Source organism: Syngnathoides biaculeatus, chromosome 5, assembly GCF_019802595.1.
Source record: "Syngnathoides biaculeatus isolate LvHL_M chromosome 5, ASM1980259v1, whole genome shotgun sequence".
In the NCBI taxonomy this organism is placed as follows: Eukaryota; Metazoa; Chordata; class Actinopteri; order Syngnathiformes; family Syngnathidae; genus Syngnathoides; species Syngnathoides biaculeatus.
In genome coordinates this window covers 6,292,757-6,318,035 of record NC_084644.1, presented here as the reverse complement: position 1 = coordinate 6,318,035, position 25,279 = coordinate 6,292,757, and the positions used below count along the sequence as shown (strand labels likewise).

The 25,279-nt window shown below is 43.2% G+C and overlaps 3 protein-coding genes across 4 annotated transcripts; all 3 read left to right on the top strand.

Annotated features, from left to right (window-relative positions):
* The first annotated feature begins 703 nt into the window (after positions 1-703).
* rbm24b (RNA binding motif protein 24b) lies at positions 704-9,353 on the top strand. 2 transcript variants are annotated; one of them, XM_061821021.1, is made up of 5 exons: positions 704-794; positions 1,137-1,307; positions 2,593-2,716; positions 2,984-3,038; positions 8,556-9,353. In XM_061821021.1, exons 2-5 carry the CDS (start codon positions 1,140-1,142, stop codon positions 8,926-8,928), a joined length of 720 nt encoding a protein of 239 aa, XP_061677005.1. In that variant the 5' UTR covers positions 704-794; positions 1,137-1,139; the 3' UTR covers positions 8,929-9,353. The 2 variants fall into 2 exon arrangements, with proteins under 2 accessions (XP_061677005.1, XP_061677004.1); XM_061821020.1 differs by lacking the exon at positions 704-794 and adding an exon at positions 815-953.
* A 2,303-nt stretch (positions 9,354-11,656) lies between these two features.
* On the top strand, positions 11,657-17,714 carry grinab (glutamate receptor, ionotropic, N-methyl D-aspartate-associated protein 1b (glutamate binding)). Its single transcript, XM_061819919.1, has 6 exons — positions 11,657-11,997; positions 12,063-12,172; positions 15,162-15,362; positions 15,493-15,621; positions 15,699-15,842; positions 16,200-17,714. The coding sequence occupies exons 1-6, from the start codon at positions 11,763-11,765 to the stop codon at positions 16,350-16,352; spliced, it is 972 nt and encodes a 323-aa protein (XP_061675903.1). The 5' UTR covers positions 11,657-11,762; the 3' UTR covers positions 16,353-17,714.
* Positions 17,715-18,178: 464 nt separating this feature from the next.
* smpd5 (sphingomyelin phosphodiesterase 5) lies at positions 18,179-24,785 on the top strand. Its single transcript, XM_061821188.1, has 8 exons — positions 18,179-18,422; positions 20,017-21,115; positions 21,901-21,976; positions 22,538-22,678; positions 22,752-22,841; positions 22,916-22,979; positions 23,060-23,219; positions 24,391-24,785. The coding sequence occupies exons 2-8, from the start codon at positions 20,072-20,074 to the stop codon at positions 24,481-24,483; spliced, it is 1,668 nt and encodes a 555-aa protein (XP_061677172.1). The 5' UTR covers positions 18,179-18,422; positions 20,017-20,071; the 3' UTR covers positions 24,484-24,785.
* The last annotated feature ends 494 nt before the right edge of the window (positions 24,786-25,279 follow it).

Below are 25,279 nucleotides of genomic sequence, written 5' to 3'. Positions count from 1 at the left end.
TTAAATGCAGTTAGGTTAGAGATATATAAATTATTCAATCAAATCTACACATCAGTAAAAAAGTTAAAAAAAAACCAAAGAATGAAGTTAACCAAAATGTTGCTCCATCTCCACAATTCCCAAAAGACAATTTCATCACAATGCAATCATACGAACACAACAAAAATGTAATGATTTCATAATTACTTTAGTTCATGTCCTAATTCGGGGGGTTACGGAGCCCCTAAAGGGACATTGAAAAAAAAACAAAACAAAACTTGTTTCTCATTGCAATGAGTAAGTTTCTCATTGTAAACAATTTTTTTTCAATGTCCCTTTAGGGGCTCCGTAGGGGTTTTTTTTTTTGGTACTTTTTTAAAAATCATTTTCACACTTCTTAAACACTTCTAACAGATCTATAAATCCCTGATTTATATATTTGGTATTTATTTACCACACCGTGCTGAGAGACGTTGCCGATATTTGCATCTAGATGACTTCCGACCTCTCTTATACACTGTGCAGCTTTGCCTAATATTTTGGCCCAGCATGGCTGTGTGCGTCCTCTGTAGCTGACTCTAATAAACCTAAAAAGGTGACCATCTACGCCTTGGCCAGCTGTAGATTAAAGTACAGCTCGTGTGCATGTGCGCCAACGTCACCCAACATGGGCGCCAACGTCACCCAACATGGGTCCAAACATGGGACGTCCAAACCTTCCACCGAAAACGTCGTGCCTCTGACCACCTCCGGCCGACAGAGGGCGCTCATCGCACAAGCACCGCCTCACTTCAACGCTTCAAAAAAGCCACGATGTAATAAACATTCGCACCGTTTCACCTTCATTTTTGTTTTTATGGACACAGTTTTAGTGCTCCGGGCTGTTACGGGGCACAGTTATGGTGACGGTGGCTACTTGGGTGGAGTTACGTATCCGTGTCGCACACTTTGGCAAGTGGGCAACAGACTAACAGGTGTCCTCCTCCTCCTTTTTCCTCCTCCTCTTCGTTTGCGACCAACCGGGCGACTTGTTTTGTCCTCGCCACACTTGCGGACTCCTTCCACTCAGACGTTTCCCTTGGCTCACAAGTGCCCTTAAAAAAAAGGAATATTTTCTATATATATATTTTTAAAAAGTTCTAAAACTAACTCCACAGACTATGCATTCGGCCCAGAAAGACACCACCTTTACCAAGATCTTCGTTGGAGGTCTCCCGTACCACACCACCGACTCGAGTCTCAGGAAGTACTTCGAGGTTTTCGGGGACATCGAGGAGGCTGTTGTCATCACGGATCGCCAGACCGGCAAGTCCAGAGGTTATGGATTTGTAAGTGTCCCACCCCCCCCAGAAAACTTGTACGTACTTGATTAACTTTCCTGCAACACGTGGTTGTGTTTCCAATGTGTGTCAAGTAAACGAGCGTTGAAGTACTCACGCGGTATACTTGAGTAAAAGTACAGTACAGATAGTTGTGTAAAGAAAAAGAAAGACTGTCAATAACTGATTCTATTACAACTCGGGAAAATATCATTAGACCCCTGCAAAATTATCAGTTTCTCTGATTTTTCTTTTGATAGATAAATATTTGCTTAAATATATTTAAAAAATATATTATATCTGTCAATTACTACAGACAACAAAAATGTAACATGCAAATCTCAGCATTTATTTGCAGGAAATGAAAAGTAGTCAAAGTACCTCAAAAAAGTCCAAACGTCGTTTCATTCTATATATTTTTAAAGAAACAGTTGCACATTCAGGTCACATTGAAAAAAATAAAATAAAATAACATTCCCAAACAAATTAGCATCCCTCTTATTAACTCTCTTGTTGAGAAGGGGGGTAAAAAAAGCTTTGCTGACATCAACATGTTCTCTGTGGCTTTATGAATGTTTTGAACTGACAGACAAAAAAATAAAATAAAAAGATAAATTAGCGAATAAAGACAAAATGAAAAACTAGACATTAGCCTTACCTGTAGGTGATGGTTTAAATTGGAGTAATAATGTTGAATGCCAAAAGATGGATTTTGAATTTATTTTTTATTTTTTAAGTCTGGCAAAAAAAACTCACATTGACCACAAATCATTGTTGGAGCCAAGAACAAACAAATTATGATGATAGATGAGGGCCGGCAGGTTCTTGCTTTTATGAATCTTTTCCATTATGGTTTCATTCACAATTCCCCAAAATCTCAATCGAAGTGTGGCTTCTAGTTTCAATGTTTATCTTTTTTCATGTTGTGGATTGTGCCCTCATCCACGCTTATTTTGACCAAAATAATAAGTAGAAAATACCCATATCTTTTTTTTTAGGGAGTACTGTCAAATTATACACTTTCTAAAAAATCAAGACTCAAGTAAAGTAACAGTATTTGTCCTTTGCTTTGTTACTTGCTCTCACTGCATCCATCCATACGTTTTCCAAGTTGCTTATCCTCACAAGGGTTGTGGGAGGGAAAAAAACGTTCTCAAGTGCGTCATTATTTCCATGAATACCAGGTACAAATACTGTTCAAAGACAAAAACAAACATGCATCAAAAGGACCCAGGCGTACGATCTGAGAGGAATTTGTTTTCTTTGTTGACGTGTGAATTTGGTCCTCCCGCAGGTGACCATGGCGGACCGGGCCTCGGCTGACCGAGCCTGCAAGGACCCCAACCCCATTATAGATGGCAGGAAGGCCAACGTGAACCTGGCCTACCTGGGGGCCAAGCCCAGGGTCATACAGCCAGGTATTTATCTGTTTGCATCCCGTTTGGCGCTCAAGATATTGTTAGCATGTTAAAGTATTTAAAAAAAAAAAAAAAAGGACATTTGTTAGTGATTGGCAACTTTTAAAAGGGGAAACTCAATCTACACTCTGCTGTGGAATTTTGTGACACACCATGCTGACGATTTTCCCTACCGGCCTTGCACTTTGTTGTTAGTTCATTTACTGATCTAAGCTTTTTGATGTGTCTTTATTTCTATTTTTTGACACTTTTGTTTCTTTTTCCCAGGCTTCGCGTTCGGCATGCCTCAGATCCATCCGGCGTTCATCCAAAGGCCTTATGGGTATGTTGCGCAATGTGTCCCCAACCCTCGATCATGATGTTTTTTTTTTATCGTATCTATCACCTGTTTCGACCCCTGCCGAATGAGGACAATGTGAGTGATGGTGAAGGGCGCTCCTCTTCTCTTGGTGTCGACTGTGACGGAATTGAACATGTGTCCCCTTCCCTCCCTCCCATCCTCCCTTTTCTCCCCCCTCCCCCCAAGCCAACAACTGCCGGATTGACTTCATGTTGTCTGTGTCTCTCTCTGATCTGACAGGCTCGGTAACGGTTAAAATAGCAGATGATGGTTTGAGGAATAGCTGAGTCTTCTATTGGTGCAGAGCGCTAAAGTGTTACCTGTAAACATACACAAACGAGCTGAAATGGTGACTAGATGCATGGGTGTCTTTTATTTCTTTTTTTTTTTTTTTTGTTAATGTTTTTGTTGTTGGTTTTCATAGCACATAGATTGGTGTGTGCCTTGTTTTCCGTATGATGTGGTGTTCAGCTTAACTTGTGTGTTCATCTCTCCAACTATTTTGGGGCTGGGTGGGAGTGTTGATTTTTTTTTTTTTTCTTTTTTTTTTTTGGTGTTTGTTTCCGACTTGAGTGACTTTTTGCTAGGACGGTGTAACTCTGCAACGGGGGTGTGGACTCTTTAATTCTTTTGTGCCGGAGCCTGCCGTTGAGTCTGCCTCCCTTCGGTTCGTAGTTAACCTTAAGATGATTGTGTTTTGTTGTGAACGGACCAAAAGGATTCCGCGAAGAGCTCGCAATTGGGTTCCCTGCAACAAAACAAACACTTGGCCTGCATGTGCGGAGTTTTGTTTAATTTCCATTAACCCCTCAACTTGAGTTCAGTTGTGTAGCGACAATAACGACGAGAAAATAACTGTACGGGCTTAAGGGCCCTGTAGGTCAACAGACAAATGTTCGGGGGGCCGCGGACACGAGATCCGAGCGCGCCTCGCGGGCGGCAGCTGTCCGCTACAACGATCTCTGTGGCCCTCTCAAATTCGGATGGAAAATAGGAGCGGTGCTGTTAATAATGTATGGCGCAGGCATCGCCGTTCAGCTGTGGGGGGAACAGGTGGAAGGCTTCCAAGGGCTGGCAGATTACCCATGTGCCCCGGTGACTCACAAAGCACCTTTATTTAGCTCTCCGCTGGAACAACTGCACAATATGCGGCAAAGTCAGGGCAAGGCGCCCTTAAAAAAACTTTTTTTAAAACAAGGTCATCATGTTCGCGGGCCACGTTTGATTTTTAAAACTGACAGACAGGCAGAGGCATGTAGAGATCACGGGGGGTAGTCGAAATGTGAAAGTAAAATCACAAAGTAACTCCATTCACGATCCGGTTATCGCCCAAAATAATGTTGTCGTAGTAAAAATATGGTATTTGCGTGATAGGTATCAAAGGGGGCGGCACGGTAGCTCAGCTGGAAAGCGTTGGCCTCACATTTCTGAGGTCCCGGGTTCTATCCCGGACCCGCCTGTGTGGAGTTTGCATGTTCTCCAACGTGCCTGCGTGGGTTTTCTCCGGGCACTCCGGTTTCCTCCCGCATCCCAAAAGCATGCAACATTCATTGGACACTCTAAATTGCCCCAAGGTGTGATTGTGAGTGCGATTGGTCGTTTAATCTCCATGTGCCCCGCGATTGGCTGGCGACCAGTTCAGGGTGTAACCCCTTCTCCTGCCCGTTGACAGCTGGGATAGGCTCCAGCACTCCCTGCAACCCTCGTGAGGATAAGCGACTAAGAAAAGGGATAGGTTGGATTACAGGGCGGCACGGTGGAGCAGCTGGAAAACGGCCTCACAGTTCTGAGGTCTTGGGTTCAATCCCGGCCCCACCTGTGTGGAGTTTGCATGGTCTCCCCGTGCCTGCGTGGGTTTTCTCCGGGGAGTCCGGTTTCCTCCCACATCCCAAAACATGCGACATTAATTGTACACTAAATTGCCCTTTGGTGTGATTGTGAGTGCGGCTGTGTTCTGTCTTCATATGCCCTGTGATTGGCTGGCGACCAGTTCAGCGTGTGCCCCGCCTCCTGCCCGATGACAGCTGGGATAGGCTCCAGCACTGCCACGACCCTTGTGAGGATAAGCGGCAAAGAGAATTGATGGATGTATGGATGGATGAAAGGCAGACTACACCTGGAACCAGTCAATCGCAGGGCACATGTTGACACCATCACTGTGCGGGAATCGATCCAACACTGCCCGCACTAAAGTCAGGCGTGTGTATCACTACACAAGCAGTAATTTCGAAATTTACTCGTTGGACAAAAATCATTTCAGTTAGTAAGAGTGACATGTGCGATCACAATATTTTGCAAACGATTTCGATCGTTATCACAATCCATGATGTCGATTCGTACCACAATACTGGCTTTGTAATCGCTGCAAGGCAACCAAACCAGCTAGACTTAAGGGGAAGTTCAACTCCCACTCCGGTGTATACTGTGTCTTACACACGACACACAGAACCAGATCACACGTGCGCAGAGTGCTGCACCACCTGTGCTGGGGTTGTAGGGGCAATGCCTTGCTCAAGGGCACCTCAACAGTAGCCAGCTAGCAGACTGGAAAACATCCAACTACTGAACAACAACGTTGTATCTGTGGAGCTAACACGTGTGAAAACAAATACAAAAGGTTCTATTTGTTGAACAATTAAAGTACACGGCACGGTGGATCAGCTGGTAAGCGTTGGCCTCACAGTTCTGAGGCCCCGGGTTCGATTCCGGCCCCCGCCTGTGTGGAGTTTACATGCGTGGGTTTTCTCCGGGCACTCCGGTTTCGTGCCACATCCCAAAAACACGCAATATTAATTGTACACTCGAAATTGCTCCAAGGTGTGATTGTCAGTGTGAATGGTTGTTTGTCTCTACGTGCCCTGCGATTGGCTGGCAACCACTCCAGGGTGTACCCCGCCTCCTGCCCGTTGACAGCTGGGATAGGCTCCAGCACTTCCCGTGACCCTGGTGAGGATAACCGGCAAAGAAAATGGATGGATGGATGGATTAAACTACAGTCAGAAATGAATACAATCTGAATGTATGTTTTGGTTTTGCGCTTGAGTTTATGGTGCATTCCAGAAAATAGGAAAATTAATTTTTCCGAACTTCGATTAGAAGTAATCGGGGTTCCTACATACATAGTTGACAGTTGCTGCCCTTATAGCGAATGTAAAATAAGAGCTAAAATGAATGAAACGATAATTATTTCATTTCATCGGCTATAGAACAAGTTGTACGGCGTTTAAATAAAAATATGGAGGAAAAAATAGGAATGAGGTTACCAAAACAAAGGGTTTAATGTTAGCGCATGTATGTTGTTCCCTTTTGAAATCGAGTACCTTACTGCTGCCATTTATATTTAGTTCATTTATTTATTTTACTTTTGACTGACACTTTGTTCCAGGTAAGATATTCTCTCCTTCCCAGTTTCCTGGAATTGGGCAATATCAATTAAATTATTAATTCTGCACCTCTCCCGCGAATCATAAAAATAAACCAAGAGGTAACGTCGTTCCTTTTTGAATGACTCGTTTATTTTAACCATATATTTATGCGACAGTTTATCAATACCAGGAACAGCGAGACAATCCTTTTGCCAGTCGGATATTTTGCACGGGCCGGCCGTGAGGAAAAAGCCGTCCTAGATGAAAGGCGGCCGAGCGGCGAGCGGACGGGTCGGTCCGGTTGACGAGCGGCCCCGCCATGTGTTGCTGAAAGAGATCAGCACATCCTTTGGGCATGACAGGGTGTCAAAAATAGCCTCGGCGCCAGCCTCCCTTGTCAATCAAGTTGAAACGTGTGTGTTTTGTGTGTGTGTGTGTGTGTGTGGGGGGGGGGGGTCTTGTACGGACACAAGAGGGACAGATATAACCCCTTCACACCTGCTCCTCAATATATTTTGTGAGTGACTGAAAGTTCAAAGTGCAGCCATATGTACTCTTTTGTCCCCCTCCCACTGCTAAGTACAATGGAACCACACAATTTGGACCCCCCCCCCCCCAAAAAAAAAAAAGATTTTGAAGTCACTGAAGGAACCAAAGTTTTGAGGAACATAGGTGGCACATATGTCATCTCATCTTCTGCTCATTTGATCTTTTTATTTTTTTATGCCACGGATGGGACTGGTCCTTGGTAGATGAGGCAAAAAAGAAAAAAGTATTGTAATATTTTGTTTGAGTGATAAAATAACTCGTATTTGCGTATAAGTATTTTAATTGGCATTCATTAACTAAATAAATACAATTGTAAGTAAACATACATCCCTATAGCGCCATTAGTGTGATGGTTGTTTAGTTATTACTAAAAGTACATTATTATTATACTGTGATTACAATTATCTTTGGGTGACATTGTTTGACATTGTAGAGTAATACCCCTTATGTTCACTTATTGTGGGTCTGCTATATGGCGCAATTTTTTTTAATGTAAAATACTTTGACAGTCGGCGGCACGGCGGCTCAGCTGGTAAAGCGTTGGCCTCACAGTTCTGAGGTCCCGGGTTTGATCCCAGACCCGCCTGCGTGGAGTTTGCATGTTCTCCCCCGTGCCTGCGTGAGTTTCCTCCGGGCACTCCGGTTTCCTCCCACGTCCCAGAAACATGCAACATTAATTGGACACTCTACGTTGCCCATAGGTGTGATTGTGAGTGCGGTTGTTTGTCTCTATGTGGCCTGCGATTGGCTGGCAACCAGCTCAGGGTGTACCCCACACGCCTCCTGCCCATTGACAGCTGGGATAGGCTCCAGCACTCCCCACGACCCTCGTGAGGATAAGCGGCGAAGAAAATGGATGGATGGATGGATGGATGGATGAATGAACTTTGGCACTCCCTGTAGGTATTTCTGTTTTGATGTGATTACATTGTGTGGGAGAACTATTTTAAGGCAACAACAGTTTTTGTGTTGCTATTCAGTTAAATGTGAGATGAAGTACGGAAGGATGAACCCACAACATAGCGGGGAACGTTTGAGGGAACAGTTTCCGGTGGACCTACGAGGTTTCACTGTACTGCTCACTGTCTTCACACCTCATTCAATGAAAAATACTTCATAAACACAATTCTGCCCAAGCTAGCCTGGTCCCGACGTTTTGTACCTGGCGTAGCGGTGAAGTGGACTTATTTGCAGTTCAGTTTTTTTCTGTGGGGGTGGGGCGGTGGTTTGTGTTCCAGGACCTAACATGTGTGGGCATGCGTGTACGTGTGCTGTTGGCGTGACAGTGTGGTGCCAACGTTGTCCACTTCCTTTCTTGACCTCGCGGTGTCGTGAGGTCAGCACGTCGGTTCTTGGTGGGGTGCGGCGCTGGGACGCCATTTAAGATTCAGGTGCTTTTATCGCGCTTGTGGTTTTTGCTGCTTTCTTAACTTTTTCTTCTGTAGGTAGGGTTTTTGTTTCCCTCCCCAACAGTTGTTAATGAATGGATTTGCTGTGTTCTGAGGACTGGACTGACGTATTTGCGGCACTTGCAGGTTTCCTCACTGCAGTTCACTTTCGACACTAGTTTGTTTGTGTCCTACAGGATCCCGGCTCACTATGTCTACCCTCAGGCCTTCGTCCAGCCCAGCATGGTGATCCCTCACGTACAGCCCTCCAGCGCCACGGCGACGGCCGCCGCGGCCGCCGCCGCCACGTCGCCGTACCTGGATTACACTGGCGCTGCTTACGCTCAATACTCCGCCGCAGCCGCCACCGCGGCGGCGGCGGCCGCCGCCGCATATGAGCAGTATCCGTACGCGGCTTCCCCGGCCCCCACGGGCTACATGACCACGGCCGGCTACGGCTACACGGTCCAACCGCCGCTCGCCGCCGCCGCCACCCCGGGGGCGGCGGCGGCCGCCGCTGCCTTCAGCCAGTACCAGCCTCAGCAGCTGCAGACGGATCGCATGCAGTGAAAAAAAAAAAAAAAAAAAAAAACGGCATTGTTACAAAGCGGTTGAGCCGTCACCACCCAATTCGAGTTGGGGTTAAGTTACTGTACAATGAAGATCGTCCGCACAAGGTTTTAACTTGAAAAGTGAAGGAAATCACAGGTTGTGCAAACATACACTGTATTTTATTCAAATTAGATCAGTATTTTTTTCTTCCATTATTTAATATTTATACATCAGCAAAAAGATTGAATGTTAACTAAAGCAGACAAAGTGAACCTCATTACTAATGTTTTGTATATATTGTAAAGTGCTCCCAAGCGCAATGATGTCTTATGATCAGGTATCTTCCCTGCTACATTGTATACCAAAATACGTGCATGAATATGAGTGAGCGTTTTTCAGGATTTGTATCAGCTGAATCTATGCAGGCATCTCGCTCTTATGTTTTCCTTGAAATATGTACACAGAAAATAAGATAGTTATGGAAGTAAATTAGTGCCACCAGGATTTGAATTTGAAATGTAAAGTGATCACATTTTCAATAATTGTACAATAAAAGTAACTTCAATGTTAACAATTCAACTTGCGAAAGTTCGCCGTCTGCCACCAGGCAGGGTTACTTCAAGTCAGAACCGAACAGCCAGCCAATCAGTTCCACTTTCTGAGTCACGTGACCGCACATACTCGGGAAGCGTAACTGCGATTGGCTGGCTGTTCGGTTCTAACCTGAAGTAACGCCTGGTGGCACAGACGGCGAATTTCAGACAGTGAATCGTTGCAACTATTGAAAACGCCATCGCTTTACATTTCAAATGAAAATCATGTTTTCTGTGGCATTTCAAATTCAAATCTTGGTGGCACTAATTTGCTTTCCCATATTCGCCTCTTGGGAGAAATTTCATCTTAAACCTAAAATGTTCTATGCTGTACAGGTGCGCTTCTCTAAACTGAACTGAGTGAATTAGGCCAATATATTCTCTGGTTCAATGGGAGTGGATCTCGTCATGCTGTCAACATTTTGACACGAATCCAAAACAATGCGGAACTATTGATCTGCAAGGCTTAAAACGGGATCTTACCCTGCTAAAAAAAAAATTCTGTAGAAATGTTATAGAATTTGATAGGATTTGTACAGAACAACTTGTTCTATAGAACTTTGGCTGTGATTTTCTATAGAATTTCTACAGAACAATAGGAATATAGAAATTCTATTGGACTTGAGTTGGGTCCATTCTTTAAAAATGTTCTGTAGAATTTTTTTTTGCAGGATCTCAGTTTATGAGTCATTAGCAGGTTGCAACAGTCACAGAATAGAAAAGTCACTCAAATCATAAAAGTGGACGTTGGGAGTTTTGCTGATTTGCAAATTGCGCAAAAGGTTTTGAATGTTTGGAAATGTGCATTCAAAAATGTAGAGAGGGTCAAATTAAGTTCACGTGTAAAGATGCTGCATTTTAGGTTGATCCTGAAGTTTCTCCCAAAAGTGAGTCTACCATAATAGTAAAAAAAGCACCGTGAAGTGCACATTAAGCAAGCTCACCAAAAAGTAAAAAAAATATTGAATGTGAAACTTTAATTTTATTTCCTAATGTGCCTTTTAAAGTATACTATTTATGTATTTATTACGGAAGCTTACAATAAACTTTTTTTGTTTGTTTTTGTCTGCCCCCACGACCCGACCTCAGCGAAGCAGAAGAGGATGGATTTTTAGTAAGAGCCACTAAAGTTCATCAAGTGTGCTGTGAATGTTTAAAAAACTTCCATCTGTCCAGGTTTAACAAAGCGCTACACTTTTTTTTTTATATAAAGAACAAAAGTACGATTGGAACAGTAGCAATAACTTTTGTAGATTTTTAATGTTATTTTGTTCTTAAATGTTGCCTCACACATGTTTATATATACGTGTGTGTGTGTTGATGTGAATGTGAAGTGTATTTTTGCCTTGCATTTTAGGACGCATTATTTTAAAAAGTACCACGGGAAATTTGTGAAATAAAAGGAAATCTACCAGTGTTATTGTGTTTTTAATTTTTTGCTCACAGGCTTTGAATTCACGCCAATGTTTTGTATGAAGGAAAATAAATCTGCACTTGAGACTGTACATTACAGTTGTTTTACTGCAGTACGAGTCTGTTTTCTAGTTTCTATTTTCAAATTTGTTTTCACTATTTACAAACAGGACACTTTTATGACAAGTTTCAGATTTCTTGACTTCAACTTTGGTTCCTTTATATACATAACACTTGATGTCGGGTTCATTTGATACGCTGTAACTCAACTGCAATTCCCTCATAGTGTCAAAAAACTCATCTTTTAATACAAATACAATTTTATTTAGTCCATGCCATTTATTCTCACATCCAGGCTGAATAACTTTAATTATTGTTAGACTAGTTATAATACGAATGACTTTGTCTAATTTTTTGATGCTTTGTGTCCCATAATATTCGCACCAATTTACGCCCCATTTAATGTCAGCTGTGGGTAAAAAAAAAAAATTATAATAAAATTTATAAAAAGCAACGAGCCCATTGTGACAAAAGACATCAGTAGAAAATAGAAACGTTTTTTTTTTTCAAGTGTAGGGAGAAATTTGGTCAGAAAAGTAATTTAAATTCAATTAAATTTAACAAATTATAGCCAAAAAATCTACTTATAGTAGATGTCACATGAACCAAGTACAGCGTTTATTCTGTTTTATGGAAGTAAAATGAAAATGAAATAGAATATGTGAAGATCCCCGGAAATGTGGTGCGTCACGTGATTGTGACGTCATTGAGCGTCGTCAGGGGCGTGTGTTTGTCACTGCAGGCGACGCGTAATCGGTCAACACGAACAATCGCAACCAGCCGAAAATGGCTACGGATAAAACCGCATACACGCTACTGGAAGGGGGGACCCCGCCGCAGACGTCGTTCCTGCCCGCGTCGGGCCCCAACAACATGTTCGCGGACTCTCCCGTGGGTCTCCCGCTGCCCCCGCCGGCTGCCTTTGGGCCTGGCGCACCTGGAGCCTTGGCTAGCAGCAAACCGGCAGCATCCTCGCCTTATTGTCCACCTGCCTACCCGGGCTTCCAAGACAACATATCCGGTAAGCGTCCATTTTCCAAACACGCGACTGGACGTGTTGTTACCCGAGGCTTGCTGACATTCCAGGTGATGCTTACCACTGCGGGGACTCGGAGGACCCGCCGCCCTTTGACGATAACCAGGACTTCGGTTATGGATTGGATGATAAAACCATAAGAAGAGCTTTCATTCGGAAGGTATGGGGGAAAAAAAATTAACAGTACAACCAAACAAGAAATTATACAAATATTAATTAATGGCCTTTATGGATGGCACCGTGGTTTATCTAATGCAGTGTTTTGCAACCTTTCTCAAGCCAGGGCAAAACCAACATGTCGGTGGCATCTTGATTTGCCAGTCACATGACTTTTTTTTTTTTTTATTTGAATTGAGAGCAAAAACTTGTGATACAACTCAATTGCCAACATGGGAACAATGAACATTGTGAAATTTTTTTTTTAAATGCTTCAAGCAGTTTATTGCCACTCCCAGTCGAGGTTTAATGTCAAACTAGAAATATAACAAAGATGATAAAATATTGGGTATTTAAAGGTCAAGTGTCATCCCTGTAAACATTCTAAAGTAGTAATTGAAATGAAAAATACATATAAGATTATTCAATTCAATGTCCAGACGAATTTGTGAAATATTGTTTTTTAAAAATGCTTCATGCTTTATTGCCACTCCCAGTCGAGGTTTAATGTCAAACTAAAAAGAAAACAAAGACAAAATATTGGGTATTTAAAGGTCAAGTGTCATCCCTGTAAACATTCTAAAATAGTAATTGAAATGAAAAATACATATAAGATTATTCACTTCAATGTCTACACGAAAAAATAAATATGAGCGGGGAGTTGCAGAAGTGTCATTCGACATCTAAGTGGTCGCCATATTGGCTGTAACATCTGCTCATCACGTCACATCGGGACATTCGCCATTGAAAACACGCTCTGCAATCGACTATGGGACACCGAAGCTCTTTTCGAAGAACAGAACATCTCACAATCGAGTGAAGTGACCTGGGCAATATTACCCTATCGTTTCAAGCCATATTTAGATGATATGCGGATCACTTCTAACCAATAACAGACTCCCAGACAGGCCGCGGACGAGGCACCGCCGAAGCCGTACTCGGCGTCAACTGGTACATCGACACATTTAGCATTCCTGACTTATGTACGCGGATCGTTTGTTACATTCTGAGAGGATTACGCCCCCCCCGCCCCCAAACTATTCATTTTTTTAAATAGCTCTATACACACCTACCTGTCATTTGGATCTCACGAAGCTCTCGTCCTTAGCACCGTTGGAATCCATTTTTCACGACGAATCGGGTCTTTTTGAAAAGTATGAAGAATGAATCCATCCTCCTGAGCGTTCGAGCAATATTCAGCAATGCAACGAGCCGGCATTTTGGCTAACACGAAGGAACAACGAGCTACCTTCCCGCAGGTAAAACTAATAGAAAGAAACGAGTCCGCCTGAGTGCGCTACTGCCCTAAACGTCACTTCCTGCAAATCCCTCGAGACGATTTTCATGGCAGGAGTGACAAAAATCCATATAGGTCAAAATCATGTTTTGGCGCTAAAAAAACGGATGGGTCCATACCGGCTGCCGTTTTTTCATTAATAACATACTAAAAATCATCCATTTCATGACTGTGGCACTTTAAAAGCTCCATGTTACTTCAATGTCCACTGGATTAATGCTAGCACACATGGCTAAATAATAGCACAAAAATTTTGACACCGCATGTAGACGGACAATGTAACAATAATCACCGGCGTATATTTATTCTCAGTAATAAATAATATTAATAGTACTGTAACTTACTGAGTCACTAGGTTTGTAAAACGCTTTATTTGTGTATGACTGTATTATGCTGCCCCCCAGTGCCCAAGAAGCACACTCTAGAACGGTGGTTCCCAAAGTAATTTTTGTAGCACCCCACCTTTTGGAGAGGAAATTTTTTTCTGTTATCCCCCCACCCCATCGACTCACACACACCGTTTTTATGTAGTATGTATATTATGTATAAATATTTATATACACCCCTATAAGTATGTTACTAGCATGGATTAATCAAATCGCCATTCATTTTAATGGGGAAAATATGATATGAGATACATGCTAGTCTTGGGCAGGACGGAGGATCACCTGGTAGAGCGTTGGACTCACAGTTCTGAAGACTCGGGTTCAATCCTGGACCCCCCTGTGAGGAGTTTATATGTTGTCCCCGTGCCTGCGTGGGTCTTCACTCCCACATCCCAAAAACACGCAAGATTAAATGGACACTGTAAATGTGACTGCGGATGTTGTCTGTGTCCATGTGCCCTGCGATTGGCTGGCAACCAGTTCAGGGTGTACCCTGCCTCCTGCCCGTTGACAGCTGGGATAGGCTCCAGCACTCAAAGTGACCCTCGTGAGGATAAGCATCTAAGAAGATGGATGGATGGACATGCTAGTCTTTTGCGTGGTGACTTAATATCAAATCGGTTTTCCACAGCAAGTCATTTTAAGAAATATTATGAGCGACGATATGACTTTTTAATCATCACGTGTTGACATCTGTGATGCTCACATACATATTTACAGTTTTCCAAGTATGTGCCAAACTTTCACCCCTGTTAAAAAAAAGGCAAATGGATATCAGTCACTGTGATTTGACGGGCGCGTATGCACTCGCAAGTCTGCACAGTCGAGCACGAAAAATCACGCACGTAAAATGTATTACAAGTACAAATACATAGATATTGAAAGACGTCGCTTATTTTGTGTAGTCTTGACCAATGTTCGCACATGAAAAACCGATCCAGCGCAGTGAACCACAGCCTGACGTCTTTTTTTTTTTTGTAACACGGAAGCACACTGTCTCAACAGCTTCTTAGTTTAGCTGACACCACCCCCCTCTGCTCTTAAAGGGGTAAACTCATAATTACAAACAGAACACACATCCGCAACTTTATATCTGCGAGCATGACTGACCACACCTGTACATTTTTCAAATGTGAGTGAGTCATTGTGCAATCAAACAAGCATATTGAAAAATAAAAAACAAAAGAAACTTAGGACACTGAGAACAAAACTATTAATTTCTTCTAATCTGATGTAATTATTGTACCGATTTAATTGCTAGAACGTAAATGAAATGAAATCAACCTCCACTTGTTGCTTCCGCCACGCAGGTCTTCTTGGTGCTCACAGCTCAGCTGACGGTGACGTTTACCTTCGTGGTGGTCTTCACCTTCGTGGACGCCATCAAGGCGTTCGCCAAGGAGAACTTCTGGCCCTACATCGTGTCGTACGTCACGTTCTTTGTGTCCACGTGCGCCATCAGCTGCTGTGGAAACCTCCGTCGGAAACACCCGTGGAACCTGGTCGCATTGGTACGCCATCTTTTATTTTCCCGTTTGCTTCCTAAATGGGGAGTCACCGATGGTGTAGCGGTGTAGCACACGCCTGACTTTGGGTTCGATTCCCACACAGTGATAGTGTTAACATCTGCCCTGTTTTCAGTCCGTCCTGACCCTGAGTATGTCGTACATGGTGGGAATGATCGCCAGCTACCACGAAACCGACATCGTCGTCATCGCGTTGGGCATCACAGCTGTGGTCTGCTTCACCGTGGTCATCTTCTCGCTCCAGGTTGCCGTCATTCCACTTACACGCAGTCCCCGCGGTTCTGAGTCGAGGTGTAATTTTTTTCTGTCATCCTTCCGCAGACCAAGTACGACTTCACTTCCTGCCACGGCGTGATGTTCGTCTGCCTGGTCGTCCTCATCCTGTTTGGCCTGCTGTGCATCATCATCCGTAACAGGATCCTGGACATTTTTTATGCTGGACTGGGAGCGTTGCTCTTCACCTGTGTAAGTCCTCGCAAGTTTATGACAGCGTTAGTTTTCTTGGCATGAAATCAATTATCAATGGCCCTGTCAACTGTGTACTAACTATGTAATAACTATGTACTAAAAAGCCAACCATTGCCTACAGCCTATCCATCGCTTCTTCCTGGACAATTGCAAAAAAAAAAAAAAAAAAAACAGCGCTATCCATCCAGCCATTTTCTTAGCCGCTGATCCTCACAAGGGTCGCGGGCAGTGCTGGAGCCTATCCCAGCTGTCAACGGGCCTGATGGCCCCCGTGACTACAACCCCGTGCTTGAGACGTGAGGATTTGCGCATCCCTTTCGTAAAGAGACTTTTGTTTTGTTTTGTGCGTTCCAGTTCTTGGCAGTGGACACCCAGCTGCTGCTCGGCAACAAAGAACTGTCCCTGCATCCCGAAGAATACGTCTTCGCCGCACTCAACTTGTACACAGACATCATCAACGTCTTTATATACATTCTTGCGATTTTGGGAAGAGCCAGGAGCAGCTGAGCTCGGAGAAAGCGTGACGAAAATTATACCCGAGCATTGTTTTTGCTGATGGCGTCCGTGGAAGTCAGGTTTTGTCATCTTTGATTTGTCTAGTCGCTTTCACTGTTCAAAGTGCTCTTGTGCGTTTTCCTTTCTTCAACATGCCTTTTATAAAATATAAATAGTATTCAGTGGTGATGACGCTTTTGAGGGAATTTGTAGATTGGTTGCTTGTAATATTTTGGCTCATTAAAACCTTGACCAATAACATCACAATTGATTTAAAAATATGTTGTGTTGAAACGTGTCATACATTTGATCAGTCATTTGCATGGGATTTTCGGTCTACTCTTAAAACCGGACATTTTATTTTGAAATCTTTTCAGATATACACTATAGGTGCAGTTTAAAAGTGACCATTCATCAAAATAAAAGTTCAAACTTTTGTCACCGCGGTTCAACTAAAGCGATGTGTAATTAAATTATAATTTTTTTAAAAATTGTGTGACATATTTTGAATTGCCTAATCCAGGGTTCCTGAAAAATTTGGGATTGTTGTGCAATCTGGATTTCGTTTTGCACTTTGACCACAACTCATTTCTTATCACACGTTGCCAACTCGTTTATTGAAGAGCATGAAACAAAAACGTTGCGCCTCACAGTCTTGATTTTTGCTTAAACGGCAAATATCAAGCTACATTTTAAATTCAGCACTTTTAGCAAATGAACGGTCACTGCAGGGGCGGGAAAAGTATGACACTGTTTTAATCCACTCCGTGAGTTATTTACAATATCAAGAGTGCTGTAATATTGAATGTTTGGTACATACTACAGCATGAATTAATCATTAAGTTATCAGTTTCTTCCCCCTAAAATTAGGTAATGCAGTGATTGTTGAAGTGTGCTGTGGGTAAAATTATTGATGGGCAGGCTCTTGTGGTACGCAAAATAATCACTGAACTAAATATGTTTGTACAAATTAAATTTATTTTGAAAACATGAAATACTTTACCTTTTTTACTTTACATGAACTGTTTCTTACTTTTCATGCTGCACAAGTTACTTGTATTTAACTTTTAATGCTTGAGTAGACTACATCTCCACTTAATCTTTAAAAAACGTGATTATAAATATTTATCAAGAGTATTTTTTTATGTGCATTTCATTTTAATTGAATCATTTAAGTATTTTTTTTGTTTTCCTGTATTTACTGTAAGTGCAAGTGTAAATTTTCAGAATGCATAATGCTATTGTGGCTTAAAACAAATAAAAAATAAATAGAAGCGTACTTTTTTTTTTTTTAGGAATAAAATTGCTGCCTTATTTTTTTTCTGAACACTTGGGTGTACTGTATTCCATTACTAGATTTTGATGTTGGGCAGTGTGGTGGTATTTGGTACAGCAAGTTTTCTTTTCTTTCTTTTTTTTTTTTTTTTTTTTGAGGTGGTACTTGTAAAAAGTTCAAGTTAAAGTATTTATATCCATTCAATTCATTGATTTATTGTAAATAATGTGAGTAAAATTGGTAATTCAACTTTTGCAGTTCACGTTAAAAATGATTAAAATTTCAGTAATTGAACATTTTTAAAACGAGAATGCGTATTTTATTATTAAAATTTATTACAAAATGTTATTTACCCCACACGTTTTTTTTCGTTTTTTTTTAAGTTTGCCTGAGCCTGATTAGGGTTTTTTTTTTTTTTTTTTTTTAGGTGGAATTATACTATCTGTGGTAAGTAGAATGCTCTAAATCATACGACAATCAGAAAATTAGACCATGAGTTATTTGATAAACTAGTTGCTTTATTTCCTTGTCGACCGTTCCTGGCTCAGGTATCTTCATCACGTGGCCCTAGGTAGTCGTCACGTGACACTTCTGTGACGTCATTAACGCTCGATTTGTTCGAAGATATTTTGACGAACTGCCAAGTTGGTAAGAGTTGATTTGATTGGGAGATCTTCATTCATCTTAGGAAAAGGTGGACTCTTGGAGAAAATATTGAATACTCGAGTACCTGACTTGAACAATTACAATCCGTGGTAAATGCGGTTGGACTCCATCATGCGCCGCCCCACTTTGCTTGCCATAAGGTAAGAATGTCTTGAGTTAGCCGTCAAGTGCTAGCCGGACGCTACTTTACATTACTCTATGAATTAAAGACGTGCGTGGACGGACAACAGCACTGCGTAGACGGGGTCCCGAAGGTTGAACCAACACTCGCGTGGGCCACGCCGTCCGCGGCATTTTTAATTGTGTCATTCTTGTGATTGTGTTTGCAACCCAGTTAGCTTAGCATACCTACTCACCGGTCCACACCTGAAGAAGGGACAAATGGCGAATCTGTAGCACGAGAGGGGATAGCAGGGAGTTTGCTGTCGCGAGAAATACAAGAGATTGCAACGCAGCAAGCAAATATTAAAAAAAAAAAAAAAAAGTAATTTGGTAAAAATGATGAATCAAGGCAGGTTAGAAACCATGACTGTAAATATACAACTTCCTGGTTGTTTGAAAGTTCCTCTCTGAATCCAACTAACCCATTCAAATTATGTTGAAGTAAAAGTAATATTTTATATATAATATTTTTAATATATGATAAATATATTTTGGTTTTAATATTTATCATTATATACTGTATATATTAAAGTAATATTTTCTTGCCATGTTATTTTTGTGTGTGCTGTATGTTTAAAATGAAGCATGAATACATGGGTATTGATCCTGGTTTCATTTTTTCTAAATGTTACTAAAATGTAATGATAAAAGTAGATGAATAGAGGAGTGTATTAGTGAGCTATTCTTCCAAAAATGAGACTTCAAGGTGTTGATTGCAACCCCCACTTGAAGGTTCCTGGAAAACTAAACGTTAAGCAAAGAGAATTATCCATCCATCTAGTTTCTTAGCCGCTTATCCTCACGAGGGTCACAGGGAGTGCTGGAGCCTATTCCAGCTGTCAACGGGCAGGAGGCGGGGTACACCCTGAACTGGTCGCCAGCCAATCGCGGGGCACATAGAGACAAACAGCCGCACTCACAATCACACCTCGGGGAAAATTAGAGTGTCCAATGAATGTTGCATGTTTTTGGGATGTGGGAGGAAACCGGAGTGCCCGGAGGAAACTGACACAGGCACGGGGAGAACATGGAAACTCCACACAGGCGGGTCTGGGTTTGAACCCGGGACCCTCAGAACTGTGAGGGCCAACGCTTTACCAGCTGCTCCACCATTCCACCCAAAGAGAATTACACATTGCTAGCCCATCACGGGAAATGCTATCGATGGGCTAACAAATAGAAATTGTATTTTGATGTTTACACTTCAAGTAATGGATTTGTGAACACAAAAGGTGGAGCAACACATTTAGACAAAAAACTCACCTTAGTCGGTTGCCGAGACCATGGACAGGACCAGATGTCTGTTTTATACTGCCACCAGGTGGTCAAGACACGCACACCAGAAGGAGCAACACAATGTCTGTTGAATTCAGTCAAAAAATAGTGGAAAAAAAATGTTTTTTTTAATTATGTAATTACTTTTTTTGTGGGAAGAACCACTTTGAACCACTGTGCTCGAATCTTTTTTTTTTAAATGTTATTATCATTCTGCGGCGACACGACAGGCCTTGAGGTCATCGTCGTTTTTGGAAAACGGCATTTTAACACGTGGCTTCTTTCTCCTGTCTTCAGTGTCCAGTGGAGAGAAAAGAAATGATTTCCTTCCACCGGGGTTTTTAGCAAAAGCATGACCCTGGAGACGTCCCCGTTCCCCAACCGCTGCGCCGCATTCACCCACGCGGCGGGATGGGCGTTGATTCTGCCGTGTTTCTGGTTTCTCGACCGTCTCATCGCCGTGTGCATGTTGACCACCCTGGAACGGAGGCAAGAGGACGCGTGCCACCTCCACCCCCTCAAGGCCTTCTTTGGCTCCATCGCCTTCTTCGTTCTGTTTGTCGTGACCGCGCCCGTGGCCCTGCTGGGGTTCCTGCTGTGGGCGCCGCTGCAGGCGTGCCGCAGGCCCTTCTGCTACCACCGAGAGACGGCTTCCCTCCAGAGCGAGACGCACGGGGGCTTGGAGGCGGAAGGGAAAGGTTCCTTCGTCTTCGCGTCGGCCAACCTCTGTCTTTTGCCCGACAGTCTTGCCCGCTTCAACAACCTGGGACACACCCAGCGACGGGCTTCCGCAATCGGCGAGTGCATCGCTCAGGGCGTGGGCCGCCCCGACATCCGCATCTTTATCGACTCCCCCAGCAGCTGCAGTTCTCTCAGCCCCTCCAACAGTATGCTCCCCGCTGCCGGCGCCTCAACTTACGGCGCGACAGACAGACAATCATCCCTCCCGAATTCCAACAGCGATTTGGTTTACACACCCGGCGAGGATACTTCTGTCCAGCACAACTCTAACCAGAACTCCAACCGGCACGGGCGAACGGGGCATCGCAGCGCCCCCCGCGTTTTGCTCTCTCAGGGTGTCGGCCAATTGGGCGACGTGCCGTGGGAGGTGTCCACCATGTTTCCCGCCAACGTGGACATCCTCTGCTTAGAGGAGGTGTTCGACAAGAGGGCTGCGCGGAAGCTCACCCGGGCGTTAAGTCCGTTGTTCGCACACATACTCTACGACATTGGGGGGTACGCCTGCCAGCCCCCCTGCAGCTGCTCCTCATTTAAGTTCTTCAACAGCGGCCTTTTCCTGGCCAGCCGATTCCCCATCGTGGCGGCCCAGTACCACTGCTTTCCCAACAGCAGAGGTGAAGACGCGCTGGCTGCCAAAGGCCTCCTCTCTGCCAAGGTACCCGTTTTCTATTGTTTGGTTCAAAATTCAGACTTTTTTTTTTTTTTTTTTAATAACTCCAAGACCCACCCCGCACAGAGGAATGTTGACTAAACTGGACAATTGTGAACAAATCGCAATCTGCGACTCAAAACTCGCACACCTGGGCTTTGTAGGAATAGAAAAACTGCGACCCCTTGTGTTTTTTATCGGGAAACATTTTTAGTACTATCTATATAGCCATCCATCCATGTTCTTAGCCGCTTATCCTCATAAGGGTCACGGGGAGTGCTGGAGCCGATACCAGCCGTCAACGGGAACTGTTCGCCAGCTAATCGCAGGGCACATGGAGACAAACAGCCGCGCTCACAATCACACCTAGGGACAATTTAGAGGGTCCAATTAATGTTGCATGTTTTTGGGATGTGGGAGGGAACCGGAGTGCCCAGAGGAAACCCACACAGGCACGTGGAGAACATGCAAATTCCATACAAGTGAGTCCGGGATTGAACCCAGGTGCTCAGAACTGTGAGGCCAACGTTTTCCACTGTTCCGCCCGATTTTCCATAAATTTACAATAAAATCAAATGTAATCCATTACATGATGCTAGTTCGCTGTGAGTCGTTGTTTTCAATTTTTATTTTGAAGAGCCTTTATCTATTCCAGAGTCACATTGTCTCATCTTTCTCAACCTTTCTTACTGGATAATATGTGATTTATTCATTGGATTTGAGAAACTTTATGGGCACAAATTTAGTTTCTTCTGTAATATATAAAAGTCATAAACTTGTCATATGCTCAGGTGCTGATCGGAAAAAATCAGAAGCAGAGGAAACTGACTGGTTATTTCAACTGCATACACCTTCATGCACCAGAAGGTAGGTGACATTTTCAAGCTAGCTTGAATGGAAAGCGCAATCAACATCCAGTCATTAGCCAATTAGAAGTTCCCTCTTTGGTGCGTTTTGGATCATTGTCCTGCTGCCGATCCCAAGTTTGTTTCATCATGAGGTCACGAATATTTGCCTGGACTTCTTCCAGAATTTTTTTTTCTTAGACAACAGGATACGTGCTTCCATCTTTTGCCCAGTCTATAAATTACACTGGAGTCACAAACACTGACCTCAACTGAGTTATGTGACTCCTGGAGTTGTTTGGATGTTGTTGTGGGGTCTTTTGTGACCTCTTTGCGCTTTTGGGTTAACTCTGATGAGTTGGCCATTCCTGGGAAAGTTCACCTCCGTTCTATGTTTTCACCGTTTACTGATAATGGTTCTCACTGTCGTTCGCTGGAGTCCCAAAGCTTCAGAAATGCCATTTTGCAGTCTTTGGGTAATATTTACATTTGTTTGTTGATGGAGAACATTTAAGTGACAAACACGCAGAAAAACAAATCACATCTGTGTTAACGATAATTGCCGCGTGCCTTTTCGATCAAGGTGAAGGCGAGATCCGCTGTGAGCAGCTGAACATGGTCACCAAGTGGATCGGGGATTTCCAAACAGCCAACCGACAGCCCGACGAGGATGCGGTTTTTGATGTGCTCTGCGGAGACTTCAACTTTGACAACTGCTCACCAGGTGTGCGTTTATCTCCCGCAATCTCCCTCCAATCATCCACTTTAGTATCGACCCGTTCTCCCGTCTTGCCCAGATGACACCTTGGAACAGAATCACGGTCTTTTTGAGGAATACCGAGACCCCTGCCGAGCAGGGCCAGGGAAAGAGAAACCCTGGGTCATTGGTGAGTACGCTCGAGGTGGACAAATAAGTTATGTTCCATTTTAATTTCATCTCACTGTCGTTTCTGCACGGCAGGAACGCTGCTAGAGCAGCCAACGTTGTACGACGACGACGTAAACACTCCAGAAAATCTGCAGCGGTATCCATCAGTTGAATATTCACACGACTGACGTGATCCAAACGAAACCATTTTTTTCATGTACGCCCGTGTCTCCGCAGAACGTTGGAGAACGATATGCTGAGAAAGCGGTACATCTGCCCTCCCGTTCCCGCCACAGGCTCGCCGTTGGTTTACCCCGAAACTGACCAGCCGTGGATTGGACGACGGATTGATTATATCCTATTCCGGGAAAAGTCCATTTCCAAGCACTGCCAGACCGTACGTGGCTGCACTTAACATTTCTCATTTTCCTGGTTAGACCCATTTCCACCAGTCTGTGAAAGTAGAAAAATACCGTAATTTCTGGCCTATAAGCCGCAACGTTTTTCACACGCTTTCAACCCTGGTGTGATGCGGCTAATTTGTGCATTTTTCTAAAAGCCACAAGGGGGCACTCGAGCGGAAAAGGTAAGAGTGAGACCGGTGGAATATATGTGCCGAGGAAGTGACTTTTACAGGCATGAGCATTTCACGGAAACGATCGTTCCGTTAGTTCCGTATCGTTACCCAGCGTGAGAAAACACGGAACCGAAAGTCCGTTTCCCAGATCTCTGGGCTTACTTTTAATAAAATTCGCCCGTGTGTGGAATGTTAAACAAGTTCTCAACGAAATACAACAATCTGTATAAAACGAACCTACATGAACCCCTTTATTTTTAATGATTAAAACGCCCAGCTTTGTCAGTGTGGTTTACAAACAGCAGCGGTTTCCGCTTCTGCGCTACGCATGCGCAAGGTCGGGTTATTCATATCTGGGTCACTCAAACGCTAGTCAAACATGTCAGTTGCTAAGCGTAAAAGACAAAATGCTCATGCCTGCTAAGGCTTTATTCTGAAGTACATGTAAAAACCGGTTCCCATGAGCATTATCAATGGGAACTGAAAAATAGTTTCCCACCGTTTCCTTGGACAAAAATCAACGGAACCGAAAGATCCGTTACCATACTTGCCGAAATCCTCATGCCTGTTTTACCGGTCCGGCCCTGTTAGCGTTGCACTAGCATGTTGCTGCCGTGTCTCAGTGATTTTTACCAGTATGCTTTTTTTCTTTTTTTTTTTTCTGTTAGCGCGGCGCCGGCATTAGCGTTAGCACAGCAGCGCTAGCGTTAAACTTTCATTGTACAGTCTTTGTAAATATATCTCGTGTTTCAATGTGGGCACTTGCTTCTTTTACACAGCTGCGGCGAATTTACTGTATGTATGTATCAAATGGTATTTCCTTTACAAATGTCCTGGGTGAGGCTTATAGCCAGGTGCGCGCTGTTGGCCGGGAATTACGGTACTTTGTAAACACTATCTATGAACCATTTGTGTGATGCGTTGACACAGCGCTTATGTTCAGTCATTGTTTTTCTTCAACGCGACACTAAAATGTCTCCTCTTCTTGCAGGAAGTGGAGGAGGTATCTTTTATAACGCAGCTGGCCGGCCTGACGGACCACATTCCTGTGGGACTGAGACTGAATGTCAGAATGGACTCTTGACTTTGTTGAAAAGTCACAGCTATTATCAACATACTTCCATATTTCAGGGAAAGGGAACAAAATGTACTAAAAGTACATTACTGTAGAGCCATAATAATAATATGTTTACAAGCTGTATTTCGATTTGAGATTTAATGCTGATGAGCTAAAAGTCTCTAAAATATCTCAGGTGGTGTTTGTATGGGTTACTCTGGGTACGCATTTTTCACTGTTGCACATATAGGCTTCTGGATTTTTGTATACATACCTTAATTTAATTACAAACATTCTCTATGGAAATAAATATTTACAGTTGAACAATGGCTAGATCGTTTGCAGTTCCCTTTTTGACACGGGACACACTTCCCTCTCATAATAATAATAAACTGAATGCCGTAATTTCCGGCCTACAGAGCGCACCTGATTATAGGCCTCACCCAGTACATTTGTAAAGGAAATACCATTTGGTACATACACAAGCCGCACCTGTGTAAAAGCTGCAAGTGCCCACGTTGAAATACGAGATATTTACAAAGAAAGACGCTACACAGAAAGAATTTTCAAAGTCTTAATACCTTAGCTTAGCTTAACATAGCAACATCACAGTAGCAGGAATATGCCGGTTAAAAAAAAACAAAAACAGCGGAGTCAGCACCACCGTAGCACAGCACTAACAGGACCAGTTAAAAAAAAAAAAAAAACACGATAAATCACTGAGACGCGGCGGTAACACACAGCAAGACGCTAGCGTGGTGCTAACACTAGCATAGCGCTAACAGGGCCGGTTAAAAAAAAAAAAAAACATACCGGTAAAAAT

Excerpts from the sequence above, each read along its gene's own strand:
- rbm24b (XM_061821021.1), top strand. The coding sequence starts at position 1,140 with ATGCATTCGGCCCAGAAAGACACCACCTTTACCAAGATCTTCGTTGGA. Across the intron at positions 1,308-2,592 it reads AGTCCAGAGGTTATGGATTT|GTGACCATGGCGGACCGGGC; the intron begins GTAAGTGTCCCA and ends GTCCTCCCGCAG. Across the intron at positions 2,717-2,983 it reads GCCCAGGGTCATACAGCCAG|GCTTCGCGTTCGGCATGCCT; the intron begins GTATTTATCTGT and ends TCTTTTTCCCAG.
- grinab (XM_061819919.1), top strand. The coding sequence starts at position 11,763 with ATGGCTACGGATAAAACCGCATACACGCTACTGGAAGGGGGGACCCCG. Across the intron at positions 15,363-15,492 it reads CGTGGAACCTGGTCGCATTG|TCCGTCCTGACCCTGAGTAT; the intron begins GTACGCCATCTT and ends CCCTGTTTTCAG. Across the intron at positions 15,843-16,199 it reads GAGCGTTGCTCTTCACCTGT|TTCTTGGCAGTGGACACCCA; the intron begins GTAAGTCCTCGC and ends TGTGCGTTCCAG.
- smpd5 (XM_061821188.1), top strand. The coding sequence starts at position 20,072 with ATGACCCTGGAGACGTCCCCGTTCCCCAACCGCTGCGCCGCATTCACC. Across the intron at positions 21,977-22,537 it reads ACACCTTCATGCACCAGAAG|GTGAAGGCGAGATCCGCTGT; the intron begins GTAGGTGACATT and ends TTTTCGATCAAG. Across the intron at positions 22,980-23,059 it reads ACTCCAGAAAATCTGCAGCG|AACGTTGGAGAACGATATGC; the intron begins GTATCCATCAGT and ends GTGTCTCCGCAG.